Source organism: Lipotes vexillifer, unplaced genomic scaffold (genome assembly GCF_000442215.2).
Source record: "Lipotes vexillifer unplaced genomic scaffold, Lipotes_vexillifer_v1.1 scaffold1674, whole genome shotgun sequence".
NCBI classification, from domain to species: Eukaryota; Metazoa; Chordata; class Mammalia; order Artiodactyla; family Lipotidae; genus Lipotes; species Lipotes vexillifer.
Genome location: NW_006781722.1, coordinates 699,875 through 713,343, shown reverse-complemented (window position 1 = coordinate 713,343; position 13,469 = coordinate 699,875). Strand labels below are relative to the sequence as shown.

Here is a 13,469-nt window from a genome sequence, read left to right as displayed (position 1 = left end):
TTTTTCTGTCAGTCGTAGGGATTGAATTTTCTTTTCAACATCAGGAAATGACCATATACTTTTTCTGTATAGATCTTGTATTTAATATTAAAGGATTTCCTAGTATTGAATCATCCTTGTAATCCTGGAATAAACTCTACCTGGTCATTATGTATTTTGCTTAATTTGCTGTTGGCATCTGTGTGACGATATTTTATTTCGAATTTTCCCCTCAGTATTTGTAAGAGATTAGGATCTGATTTTCTTTTACTGTGTGCAATCTTAATAATTTTTACAAAAGTTTGAAATTCACTTCATAAAACAAATTTGGAAGTGTTCCTTTATGTTCTCTGTCTGTATATTTTAAGTGACATTGAAATCATCTGCTCTTTACAGGTCTGTTATATGCCCCTGTGAAACCATCTTGGTCTGGCTTCCTTTTTGTTGGTGGAAGGAGGATGCTTGATGATTGAGACACTCTTTGAATGATACGTTCGCATGTATCTCTATCCCAGTTCTAGTTGTCCTGGATGTTGAGGGATGCAGGTAGTAGGAAGCAGGAGGTAAGTTTCCAGGGGTAGAGGACATCTTTCCCATGGCAGATGGAGCTAGCGGGTGACTGATAGTATAATCACATCTAGGATGGGGGCGTAGGGGAAGCGACGTTGGTGGGTGGGAGGGCTGTGAAGAGAGGCTGCAGAAAAGGCCTCAGCTGAAGACGAGAAGAGCTGCTTCCTCCCAAAGACTTTTCTTCTGATTGCATTCCAGCCTCTCCTGGGAGTCTCTGTCCTATTTTCACAGCTGAGAAGGCAAAGGAAATTTACCATAATCCTCAAAACTCCTTGGCAGCGTTTATTGGGGGGCGGGGGTGGGTTCCTCAGGGTCACCTCACCCAAGGGAGCTTGAACAAACAATGGCAATCCCACCCCCAAATTCTCCCCATTGGCATTCGCTCTGAGCCAGCTGCAGCCAACAAACCACCTGGCTCACAGACTTATAAAAGAGCCTCAGGTCAGAGATACTTTTATGTTGATTCTTTGATTTCCTCTCTCCACAAGGGGCTTTGGGACCACCACCCACTGCCTGGATGGCTCTGCTGTGGAGTGACTTTGCTATGGCAAAGGGCAGATGGGGCTGAGGGAGATGCAGGGCAGGCTCTTCTGGGTACTCTGGGCGGCTGGCCGTGTCCCCTTCTCTCCCCGGTTTCCGGTCTCCCTGCTCCCACAGGCCTCTGTGGACCCCTCGGCCACAATACAGCTCACACCAGGAGGCGCCTTTCTGCGGGGCAGAGAGAGGGAGCGCTTGGCTGGGAAGGTCACCGTCCATGCAGCTGTTGGTGTTGCAGTTGGGAAGAGGGCGGAGAAGACAGTTGTGATATCCCTTAGGCTCCTGCACCCCTTATGCGCCAGAGGGAAAACGCTGGAGACTCTGAAGTCCAAAGACACCGCTGAGAGATTGGTCTGTGCCCTGAGAGAACACTAGGTTGTATTTCCCGTGTATGAGTCATGGGCCTTGTGGGAAGTGTGACCACCCTCAGCCCCACCCCCACCCCCGGGCCCAGTGCTTGTGACCCGCCCCCGCCGAGCCATGGGCTTCCAACTGGAGCTGGGGAGCCAGCTGTGGGCTAAAGGGGGACTTACAGGGAGAGGGGAAGGCTGGGTTGTGAAAGGACTTGAGAGGCCTGGTGAGTGTTTTACATTCTACGTGCAAATAGAGTCCCTTCCCCAACACCTACACCCACCCCACTGCCTCAAGGCTAACCATCCCTGTCCAGCCCACAACCCCAGAAGTCAGGGGAGAAAAATATGGTGGCTCCTTTTAGAACTTTAAATGGAAACGTGAGTTGGCACCCAACTAACCACAGGGGTTCACGCTTTTCTGCAGGGACTGCCAAGGGGGGCCCCAAAGGCTCAGGGTGGCCCGGGGAGCTCTTGCTCCAGACCTGCTTCTCACAGTTGTGCTGCTTTGCTCTGGCTGCTGCCAGCAACCGTTCCAGGAGGGGCCCCAATAGGAGGCTCCCAGAGGGATTTGGGAGGTTCCCTGGGGAGACTCTTCTGTCATTCGCCTTCCTCCGTCCTCAGGGTTTGGCTGGTACAGTGCCTACTTTTCCACAGTAATATTTTATTCTCATATTTGATATCAGATGCCTAAGCCAGAATGAAGAGGTTTGTAGAACTCTGGCCTTGGAGTCCAGAGACCAGGGGTTTACTCCTGGCAAAATACATCACACAGACAGGGATATTCTCCTCTGATTTTCCTTTCACTTCCTTAGTTAATGTTATTATCAATACTATCATTGATGTATTGAGCCCTTCCTGTGTTCCAGGCACTGTGCTAAACACATTACCGGACATTAGTTCACTGAATCCTCACAAGGGCCCTATGAGGGGGGTGAGGAGTGGGTACTATTGTTTTTATTTACAGATGAGGAAACTGAGGCTTAAGGAGGTTGAGTAATTTCCCGAGGTCATCAAACCAGGGTGAATTTGGACCCAGGTCTTTTTCCTTCCATAGGGTGTTAGTCACCACCTTCACATGTCTCTGGAGAGCACCACTGATCAAAATGGACTTGACCGTGCTCTTCTTTGGACTGACTGCTTAGAAACAAATAGAACAATTCTTTAGTTTCTTTGGATTTCTAGTTATACAGTCATCCTTCAGTATCTGTGGGGGACTGGTACTGAGAACCCTGCAGACGTTCAAGTCCCTTACATAAAATGGCATAGTGTTTTCATATAACCTAGGCAAATCCTCCCATACAATTTACATCATTTCTAGATTACTTATAATACCTAATAGCATGTAAATGCTATGTGAATAGTTATAAATACAATGTAAATGCTATGTAAATAGTTGCCAGTGCATGGCAAGTTCAAGTTTTGCTTTTTGGAACTTTCTGGAAATTTTTAAAAAAATATTTTCAATCTGTGGTTGGTTGAATCCACAGATGCAGAACCCATGGGTACAGGCTGGTCCTGCCTCTGTGGCTTCTACCAACCCCCACTACAGAAACACAGTCTCTGAGGTTTTTTAGAGTCCAAACGCCAGAGTCCGCCTTTGTGCTCTATTCCGCAGAGCTGCTCTCGGCTCTCCCACCCCTCGCCCCTCTGCCTTGGCAACCAGTTTTGAAAACACCCCTCTGGTTCAACCTCTGCGCCCACGTTAGGTGGACACGCGTTAGATCTCATAGCGTCTTCAGCTGCAGGCTCCGTGACTGTGGAGAGGCGGTGGAGGAGACATGTCTTGATGTGAGCCTTGAAGGACAGGTCGAATTGGGGTGGGCAGAAAGAAGTTGGTGAGGCATAAGTTGTCTAAGGGGCTGGGGGTGGGGTGTAGGGGTGTACATGGGTCGTAGCGTAGAGTTGGGAATAGGGAGTACCCAGGGATGGGAGGAAACTGGTTTGAGATGGAGCGTCCTGCAGAAGAGGAGGAGGACAGGAGCCCAGAACGTGTGGAACGCTCAGGGTGCTGGGCTGGAATGAGAGGCAGAGCACCAGGCTTCAGATGTTCCCCCGTTGGAGCAGCAGACTTTCAGCACATAGCACCACGGGGCATGCCCAGGGCAGGTGAATGTGTACCCTCCACCTCCTCTCCCCAGGGTGTGGCTTCACCAGAGCAAGCTTTGACTTTGACAGCAGGGGCGGTGATTATCCACCCTCATATCTCCAGAGCCTAGTCTCGAGTCCAGTGCTTCGCAGGCACTCAGGGACTTTCAAAGGCATGAACTGAGAGAGGGAAGGCGAGAAGCAGGAAGGGTGGGTCAACAGTAGGACTTGATGATGAGCTGGGAGCTCCAGAAAAGTGTCAGCCAATCCCGATCCAGGGTCAGGCAAATGGGGCTCGCCCTTCTTTGCATCCCGATTGTCACGGGGTCACAGTACGTGAGAAAACTCACTCTTCTGGTCTCCTCTGACTCTACTGGGTCAGAGAGACTGAGCCCGAATTCGACAGTGTCTCAGTCCAAATACACAAGACAGAAGAAGTTAGATCCAAGGAGACAGAATCTTAGTTCTTTCCCTCATTCAGGGGAAAGTTGCTCTGTTTGACCAAGACTTTTGTCCCACTCATGCCTTGTTTCTGAATAAATGTCTTTTGTTCCCTCGATCATTAGAATTCAAGTGCAGTTCCTGGCCTTTAAGTGCACAAACTTAAGTTTCTCTTGTCATTGCACAGTCGGGGCAGCCCAGTGAACCCTGTCAGGAGCAGGTTCTCCAGAATCTTGGGCATTTACACAGATGTGCTTGAGCTTATTAGATAAAGGCTAATTTAAACAAAAAGTGCATTGAGACAGAACTTAAAAACAATAGGTTGACTAATAGTAATCCAAAGACCAGTGTACCTCTAACCACATTTTTGTTTATTTTTAAATGTGTTTCCTTCACGGTCTTTCTTGTGGCTCACCCTGTGCAGTTTGTGCACTTGTTGTGAATTTTATCTTCGACGTTGTTTTTGCTGAACTTGGTTTTTCCGAGACCTTCTCTCCTCAGAGGCTCAGTTTCAGCCTGCCATCAGCAGTCGGCCAGTTTCGCTGGCAGAAGAGGCCGCAGCTCCTTCGTGTCGGCCCCCTGGGCAGAAGCATGCAGTGGTGTCTCCTACTGCTCTGGGCCCAGGGGCTGAGGCAGGCTCGCCTCCCTGCCTCAGGTACTGAAGTCTAGCCTGGGACTGGAAGGGGAGGGAGAGCGGGCGGAGGAAGGGGGAGGCTGGAGCCATTCATTGTCTTATCCATCTGAGGGAAGGAAACACAGCTTTCAGAGCCCTGTGTCCCCTCGTTGAGAAACGGCTGTCTCTGAGAAGGAGATACAGTTCTGTACTAGGCGGCAGATGAAGGACTTGGGGATGGGGGGTGCCTGACTGGCTGACCCAAGGAAGGAAGCAGGAGGACAGAAAGGGACTAAGGAGGAGGGATGATGAGTTTGCTGAGAGAAGTTCACTCCTGCGCCATCCTCCTTTCTTCTGTCCTTGAGGAAACTTCTAGAAAAACGTTGTATTTCCATAATGGAAAAACCCACACGAACTTTTTGGCCAACCCAACATGTTTCCTGTGGATTAAAAAATGTCTTCGTCACAGATTCCAGAGATTCTACTATTAGAGATTTAATTTATGTTAAATCTATTTCCTTCTATATTAAATAACATAAGCAAATATTTCTGAGGGGGGCAGAAATATTTAAAAACCGTAGTATAATTTTGTTTCCCTGTTGCTTTCTGAACCGTCTGGACCCGGGGTGGAGGTCAGTGTCAAGGATGGTGGCTTTGCCTGGAGAAGCGGAGTTGCTCTCCAAGCCTCCTTTCCTTTGGATGTCGTGGCTTTCCTGAAAAATTTTCCGGCCACCCCAAATGGCTGTCAACCAAAACAGCCAGGTTTTGTTTCAAAGGATAATGTGCCCAGCACAGAACTGGCAGCTGGAAGGTACAATCAAACAGAAGCGATGGCTGACAAGAGCTTATATTCTAGGTAGGGAGACAAGATAAGTGTGTGGAAATAATCAATGAATTCATCAGGAAGGTATATTCCCACAGAATATCCTAAGAGGGTGAAGTGTTATGTTGTGTAGTAATTACAGTCTGTGTGGGGGAATGACAGGGCAGACTGGAGAGACTGTCATTCCAAAAATCAGTTCTGGCCTAAAGCCACCTTGGAATTTCTATGGGAAGGTTCAAGGCCAGCTGCTAAAAGTGCATTCTTTTTTTCCCCCTTCCCTAGGAGCTGTGACAGGCGGAATAGTAACAACGGGGAACATTTCTGCAGAGGAAGGTGGCTCCGTCACCTTACAATGTCATCTCTCCTCCACTACTGCCAAAGTGACCCAGGTCAACTGGAAACAGCAGGACCAAGTTCTGGCCATTCATCATGCCAGCCTGGGGTGGCACATCGACCCAGCCTTCAGGGAGCGAATGGTCCCAGGCCCCAACCTGGGCCTCACCCTCCAGTCACTGACCAGGAACGACACAGGAGAGTACATCTGCATCTATCACACCTACCCTGATGGCATTTACAAAGGGACAGTCTTTCTGGAAGTCCTACAAAGCTCAGGTATGCTCTCTGGAGCAGGGTGGCTGGTGACCGTCATCCTCTAGTGTAGAAAATGCCTTCCTGCCCAATACTGCAGAGCGGGGCCTTCCAACCCTGGTTCACGTTCAAATCACCTGGGAGCTTTTAAATGGTACTGATGCTGGCACCCCATCCCAGACCAGTTTAGTCAGAAGGGCAGAGCAGGTTGTGCTAGGTTCTAAAAGCACCCCGATGATTTGAATGGGCAGCCAGGATTGAGAACCACTGTTCGGGTAAAAGCACCTCCTATGTATATTTGTTAGGAAGACCAGTTGTTCAGGTCTTGTGAGAAAGGATCTCATTAATTTAGCATCGATCATGCAAATTAGAATTAGCCACTAAGTTTATAAAGGATTAGAGCTCAGTGCTAAGTGTAAATGTACAATAATTTACATTTCTGTGGCACTTCATAGTTTCCAAAATGCTTTCACTTTCATTATCCACCTGGACACTTAAACCAGTTCTCTGGAGGGTGGGAAAGGGTTGTTATCATGGCTGAGGGACAGGATAGCAGAGTCACGATGGGCTCAGGCAGCCTGGCTCCAAATCCTGGTGTTGCTGTTGACCTCAGACAAGATTACTGGGCTTCTCTGTGCCTTGTTTTTCTCGTCTGTGAAATGAGGAAAAGATGTAAGACATCCTGAGGAGCTAACGTAGGATTGAATTACTTACGAAAAAAAAAATGCCCTTAGAACTGTCCCTGGAACATGACAAGCATGAATTAAGTATGTAAGTAGGCATGAACATAAGTATGAACACAATCCCCTGATTCCCATGTGACTGTCGGGTGGAGGCAGAGGCTGAGGCCTGGCTGTTGCTCAGAGCGGTACAGCTGATTTTAACACAGGTACTCTGGTTCCACTCAACTACACCCTCGGAACTGCTATTTGCTGACATCAGTGGTGTTGGCGATTGTTTGAGTTATAGCAAAATATGTGTAAACGGAGAAGATAAAAGGTTATTTTAAAGTTTCTTCTCAAGTGCTACTTCTTGAGGGCCCCGGCATAGGCCAATGCAGCATGTGGGGAAGAGCCTCCATCCTTTTGTGGTTCTATGGAGAGCCCTCTGCAGCCCCTCTGACCCTCTCCAACTTTGGTCTCCATCAGTCCTCTTTCCCTACCTGTGGCCAAGGCAGGAGACTGAGTCCTCAGAGCAGGAAGAATACATTCGGGGGAATTTGGGCTCCCCCACTGCTCCTGGTACCTTGTGGGTACTGGGGGTGCTGCCCTTGCCCTAAGTGATTACATGCTTTAGCCATCCTCCCGGCAATCTAAGCCCTTTGTTAGAAGGAAGAGGGGCCCGGCCTCTGCTACCCCCTTCTCCTTTCAAGAATGCCCTGGACACCCGGGTTCTGCCCAAGTTCCTGGGAAGGAGGTGGGGATGGGATGAGGCAGCCTGGAAACCCTTCCACTTATAGTCCAGCACACATCCTGACAATAGTCCTGTTTCCCTCACACTCTCCTTGGGTCAAGCATCACGCATCTTTTCAAAACTCTCTTCTTGACTCTTCCTCCTTGCATTTACATTTTACATCTTCATAGAACGTCACTTATTCATGCTTTAATTCATGTCATGAATATTTATTAAGCACCTGGTAGGTGCCAGGTGCTGGCAAAACAGCAAAGGATAAAGCTCCAGAGCCTTACTCCCTCCAGGGTCTCACAGCCAAGTTGGAGTAAGTGTTATAGGCTTAAGGTGAAAGGTTATATGCTTTTTTACTTCTTTGTACTTTAATGTTCTTTCAATTTTTTTCCATATGTATGTATTTATTTATTTTGGCTGTGCCTGGTCTTAGTTGTGGCACGTGGGCTTCTTAGTTGCAACATGCAGACTCTTAGTTGCGGCATGCATGTGGGATCTAGTTTCCCAACCAGGGGTCAAACCCGGGCCCCCTGCATTAGGAGCAGAGTCTTACCCACTGGACCACCAGGGAAGTCCCTGTTCTTTTAATTTTTAATTAAACTTTTTTTATACTAGTATGATTATAAATATGAAGTTTAATAAAGAAAATAATCACCTTCTGGTTTTTTTCTGGATGTTATTTGTTTCACTTCACGATTATGACTGAAATTGATGTTGTCAAAAAGAGAAAGGAGTGTTAAAATGGTCTGTGCTGGTGTCACGTGTGTGGGGTACACCCCTTGAGAGATCAGGCATTGATTTCATGATGGGCCTGGCAGATGCTCTGCTGTCCGGAGAGATGGACTTGAAGACGCCAGTCCTGTGGTTAGAGAAAGGCCCGGCCAATTCCCATGCCCATGCCCTGACACTGAGGCTTCCCTTGTAATGGTTGCCCTTTGCTTCCGGCCTCTGCCCACTCACCTTTGTTTTGTCCTCCTTCTAGTGGCTGAGCACAGCGCTGGGTTCCAGATCCCATTGCTTGGAGCCATGGCCACAGTGCTGGCAGTCATCGGCACAGCAGTCATTGTGGTGGTCACACTGGCCAGAAAGGTAATGACTCTGGCTGCATATCTCAGTCCTGGGCATCCCGTCTCTGCCATCCTGGTCCTTTCATGTCGCCTTTCTGTCTAGAAGTGATCTTTCCCACTGTTCATTGTGCCTTCGTCACAGTCCTTGCTCTGCCTTTCAGTGGCATTGTTATGCTGTCCCTTCCCTTGTCTGGGAGCTCCTGAAAGGTTGGATCTGTATCCTCCCCATCTTGCTGTGGCCTACAATTCCTGGCTCCTGCTTGTCCCTTAAGCCACTCCTCTGAGAGTTTGATTTAGCCACTGTGATTTTGATGCGTCTTGGGCATCTGCTCTGTGCCAGGGGTTTTTGAACATTAGCTCCTTTAATTTTAACAACCCTTCAGTAGTGCTGGGCTATCTAGCACTTTTGCAGAATGAGAAATCAACACTCCAAAAATTTAGGGGTAAAAGGTACATGGCAAGATGAGTAGGTTGTAAATCCTCTGCTACTCTTGCTTAAGGGGTCATGTGGCTGAAAGAGTATTGGATGGGGAACTGGAAGTTTCTGATCTCAGCATTGAGTGTGTGATGATAGGGATGCTGTTTCATCTTCCAAGTCTCCATTTCTTCATATATAAAATGGGGATTATGATTCTGCTCGCTCTGTATCACAAGGTTGTGATGAACAGGTGGCCTATTGCACGTGAAAGCTTTGTACACAATGAAGAAATATATCCACATCCTCTTGTCGTAACTGGTAGTTAGTGACTAGAATAAGCAAGAATTCCCACTCCTGTTTTGTCTGCCCTGTTGGGTCTTTTAAGCCATCCCAGGTTGCCTTAAGTAACTAAACAAACACTTCGGGGAACACAGGCCTGTGATTCCCAGCACTGTTTTCCACCTTGTTTCAGATGCTCTTCCCTAGTGCCTGACTCACTTTCTCCGACTCTGGTTCCCCTCCGTTAAAAACTCAACTCCGCAGCCTTGCTTTGCTCTCTCTGGACTGGTACCTGCTGCTGTTATTCCTGATACGTGTGGGTTTACAGTTACCACTTTATTTTCTTCATATTTGTCTTGCCTGATTTTTTCCCCAATCTTTCTTGCTGCCTTTTGAATTAAGTACTTTTTATTATTAAAAAGATCTATTTAGTAGTTATGCATTTTTCTTTTCTTTTAGTGGTTACACTAGAGATTACAAAATAGATCCCTGATTTATTCAAGTCTAATATGTATTAGTACTTTCATCATTTCTTGGATTTTGCAAGAACCTTAGAACACATTAACTCTTTACCTACTTCCCCAACTTACTGCTATTATTGTCATGGATTTAGTTCTCTATTTTAAACCCCAAAGAAAGGATTTATTGCCTTATGAGCCAATATTCATTTAGATTTACCCTTTCTGTTGCTCTTCACTTCTTCCTGCATGTTCTATCTTATAACTAGGATAGTTTCCCTTCTGCTCAAAGAATATCCTTAGCATTTCCTTGTGGGCAGGCATGCTAGTGATGAATTACCTTGCTTTTTGTTCATCTGAAAATATCTTAATTTTTCCTTAATTTAAAAGTGATATATTTGTTTTGCTGGGTATAGAATTCTATGTTGGCAGCTATTTTCTTTCAACATGTGGAAAATATTGTCCCATTGTCTCTGGGTTCTCATATTTCTGTTCAGAAATTATATGAGAATCTTATTTTTGCTCCTTGGAAGATAATGGGTTTTTTTTCCTGGTTCTTTAGAAATTTTCTTTCTCTTTGGTTTTCAGCAATTATATGGCGATATAATTGGATATAGTCATCTTTGTATTTATTCTCTTTGGGGTTTGGAGTGCTTTTTGAATTTGTAGCTTGATATCTTTTGTCAGTTTTATATCATTCTTGGCTATTATTTCTTCATGTATTACTTCATTGTCCTTGTTTTCCTCTCCTTCTGGAATTCTAATCATGTGGTATTTTCAACATTTTCACTTTTTCCAACATCCCTTACCCTCTTTTTTGTATTTTCCATCTACTTATCTCATCAAATGTTTTCTTTGGACATGCCTTCCAGTTTACTAAGTCTCTTCTTTGATGGATCTACTCTTCTGTTAAACCCATCCCTTAAGTTCTTAATTTCCATTATCATATTTTTCAGATCCAGGATTTCCATTTTGTTCCTTGTTTGGATAGTTTAAAGTCTGCCAAAATTCCCAATCTTGTTTTTAATTCTTTGAAAATGTTAATCATAGTTATTCTGAAATCTGTGCCTGATACTCCTATTAATTGGGTTCTCTATGAGTCTTTTAATATTCTCTCTTTTTGCTTGTTTTTTGGACCTATCTTATCTTTTTGACTGTTTACTTTTCATTGAATGCTGTATTTCTACATGAAAACCTGTGGCCATAATTTGAGGCTGTAGATAATATCATTTTCCTCTAAAGAAGATTCCTTTTTGCTTCCATCAGGTAACTAATCTTCAGGCAGTAGTATTCCCATCACCTTAATTAAATCAGTAGTGAGAGGATTTAAAGCTGGATTTAATTTCTGCTCCTTCCTTACTTGGAGAGTGTAGTCCTTTGGGGTCCCAGCTCAAAGCCTGTAGTGTTTGCCAGAGTCGCCCTTCCTCGGTGGCCTCTGAACTCTAAATTTTGTCCCTCCAGCTAGAAATTCTGTGTAGCTAATTTGCCTCTCAGCCATGACTTTCAGGCAATTTCTCTAGGAGAAAATCCATACCCTTCCCAACCCCACAATGCTCATCTCATCTCTCTGGGCTTCCTACTCCTGGATCTTGCTCCCCAGACCACAAATTTCTCACTGATTGGATAGATTTCTGATTAATACAGATAGATGTTTACAATATTCTGTTCAGTTTTTCTCGCTATTCTCCCTGGGAAGGTTGGTTCAAAGCAACATAGGCAATCATTGTTCTACCAGAAGCAGAACTCCTAGTTCTGATGTTGTATTTCATATCCGCACTCAAAGGCTGACTTTTACAAGCAGAACATATTTACCCAGTCCACCCACTCTGTACCTTTGGCTATATTGGGCCAAGACCCCCAACTCGAGTTCTAGCCCCTCTGTACCTGATTCCTGAACAGCCATTTAGCCCGAATGTGGCCAGGTCACTGCCAGTCCCAGAGAGGGAAGGATTTGGACAGATGTGTGTTCTTAGGCTCTGGTTCCATCTTGCTTTTGCTTATTGTGAGTTCTTGTCCTCTTTTTCCTTTTCTCCCTCTCTCAGAAATGGACCATCCTTCGACTTTCTCTTCTTTTTTATTTAACATCTATTTCACTATTTGACTCTTGTCACTCCTCTGAAGACCGAGAGCCACTTCCCTCTCCAGGCCTCAGAGTTGAGATGAATTGCACAAACTAGAATTGCTTAATAAGAAAGTGCTATTGTAATGTTCCTCCACTTAGGCCTCATGGTATTCTGCGTTTTAAACAGCCTTAATTCTATATCCCTGACTAGGATAAAAAATTGTATATATTTTCCTAGTGTTAATTCTGCTTACGGAGTTACACTTTTGTGCACAGTCATGTCTATTACCAGTGACTCATCTTGAACACTTAGTCTAATGTCTTACATCTTAAATTCTCTTAGTTTCCTGTGTAGATAAACTCAGTTTGCTTTCTGTAACCTACCATCAATAACTAGGGTATTGATGTAAAAATAACATGTTCCATTTGACACATGTTCTGTCTTCAGTCAGATCTACAAATGAAGAGAGCCCAGGAACACTCACTCTAACCTTATTTTACTGAGAACAGATTGAAGTGAGGATGGGAAAAGGTATTTTGGTAGCAAAGCTAAAGTCTTGTTCCCCTCTGAGTTACAAATTGGCCAGGTCTCCCCCAGTCACTGGTCTAACAATACTCCAGGCACCTGTTGGACCTTGTTAATTTGGTCTAGAGGAAGTGAAAGAGATTCTTCAAATGGTAGGAAAGCTCATGTGATAGGTGAAAGTTACATAAAATCTAATACCAGAAGATGACTGCCTGGTCCACCAACTTGCCTACAAAAATCTCTTGTCCTGTGGTTCAAACCCTCACTTCCAGGTTTATGAAACAAACACTGAGATTGCTGACCTACCTGGTTCATAGAGATGTGGCCACTTATTCCTTGTCATTCAACAGACATCATGGAACAGAGTACTGGGGATCCAGCAGTGGCTGAGATGTGGCTAGTGCTATCGAGGAAGTCAATGACTTACAGTATTTTCATTTATGTCTTGGCTATTACAGTAGACAGGTTTAGTAAATGAAACCTCTAGGGGAAGATGAGGGGAAGAGAAGTGATTGACTAGAGGGGAGAGGTGAAGAGAATGATGAATGATCTCTGAGCTGGGCAGGGAGCTGTTATGGTGGTTGGTGAACAAATGTCCTCTGCTGTCACCAGAGCTCTGCAGCTCTGGCATGGACATATGGAAAGCTCTTTAGAAGCAGCAGAACACATTTTCCTGTTAAGGATTAAGACTGGTTCATTTCCAGGCCAGTATGGCAGACCAACTTTGGTCATCTTTGTATAAGGAAAAGGGGAAAAGGGGAAAAGAGAGAGTCCAGTAGCTATCAAGTTCTGTGGCTCCCCTTCTAAAATGTTTTATTCATCAGCCCCCTCTTTGACATGTCCACTGCTTCCTGTCTAAATTAGTTCCTCTCTGTTTTCTAATGTGCTTTGGCTATAGTTTCCAGTCTTCTCTCTCTCTTTGCTCAAATGCATTTTATACCTGTATTATTCAAGGTCCATCAGGGAACACATAGTATTCTCAACATGAGTAGTTTGAGGATAGTTTAATAAGGAGATTTACCAAGGACTGGGAAACATATAAGGAAACCATAAGCGGGAGTGTAGGAGTGTGTTGTTGCCAACCTGAGTTCTTTAGGGGAAAGGAGAGAGGATGATTACTGGAACCTGGGAGGGAGGATGATGACTAGGACCTGGAAAGAGACAGTTGTGTGGAGGGACCACTTTGAGAAGTACTGTAATCTTTGATTGAAGGCCACAGCCAGTCCAAGTCCACTTGGACTTGGAGAATGCCAGGAGAATATATAC

General features: G+C 45.3%; 1 protein-coding gene across 1 annotated transcript in view; it reads left to right on the top strand.

Moving 5' to 3' along the window:
- Nucleotides 1-4,556: 4,556 nt before the first annotated feature.
- TIGIT (T cell immunoreceptor with Ig and ITIM domains) overlaps nt 4,557-13,469 on the top strand; it is a 15,272-nt gene continuing 6,359 nt past the window's right edge. The window contains exons 1-3 of the mRNA XM_007454832.1: nt 4,557-4,620; nt 5,684-6,013; nt 8,376-8,482. Coding sequence (XP_007454894.1) covers nt 4,557-4,620; nt 5,684-6,013; nt 8,376-8,482 — 501 coding nt within the window. The remainder of the gene's footprint in view (nt 4,621-5,683; nt 6,014-8,375; nt 8,483-13,469) is intronic.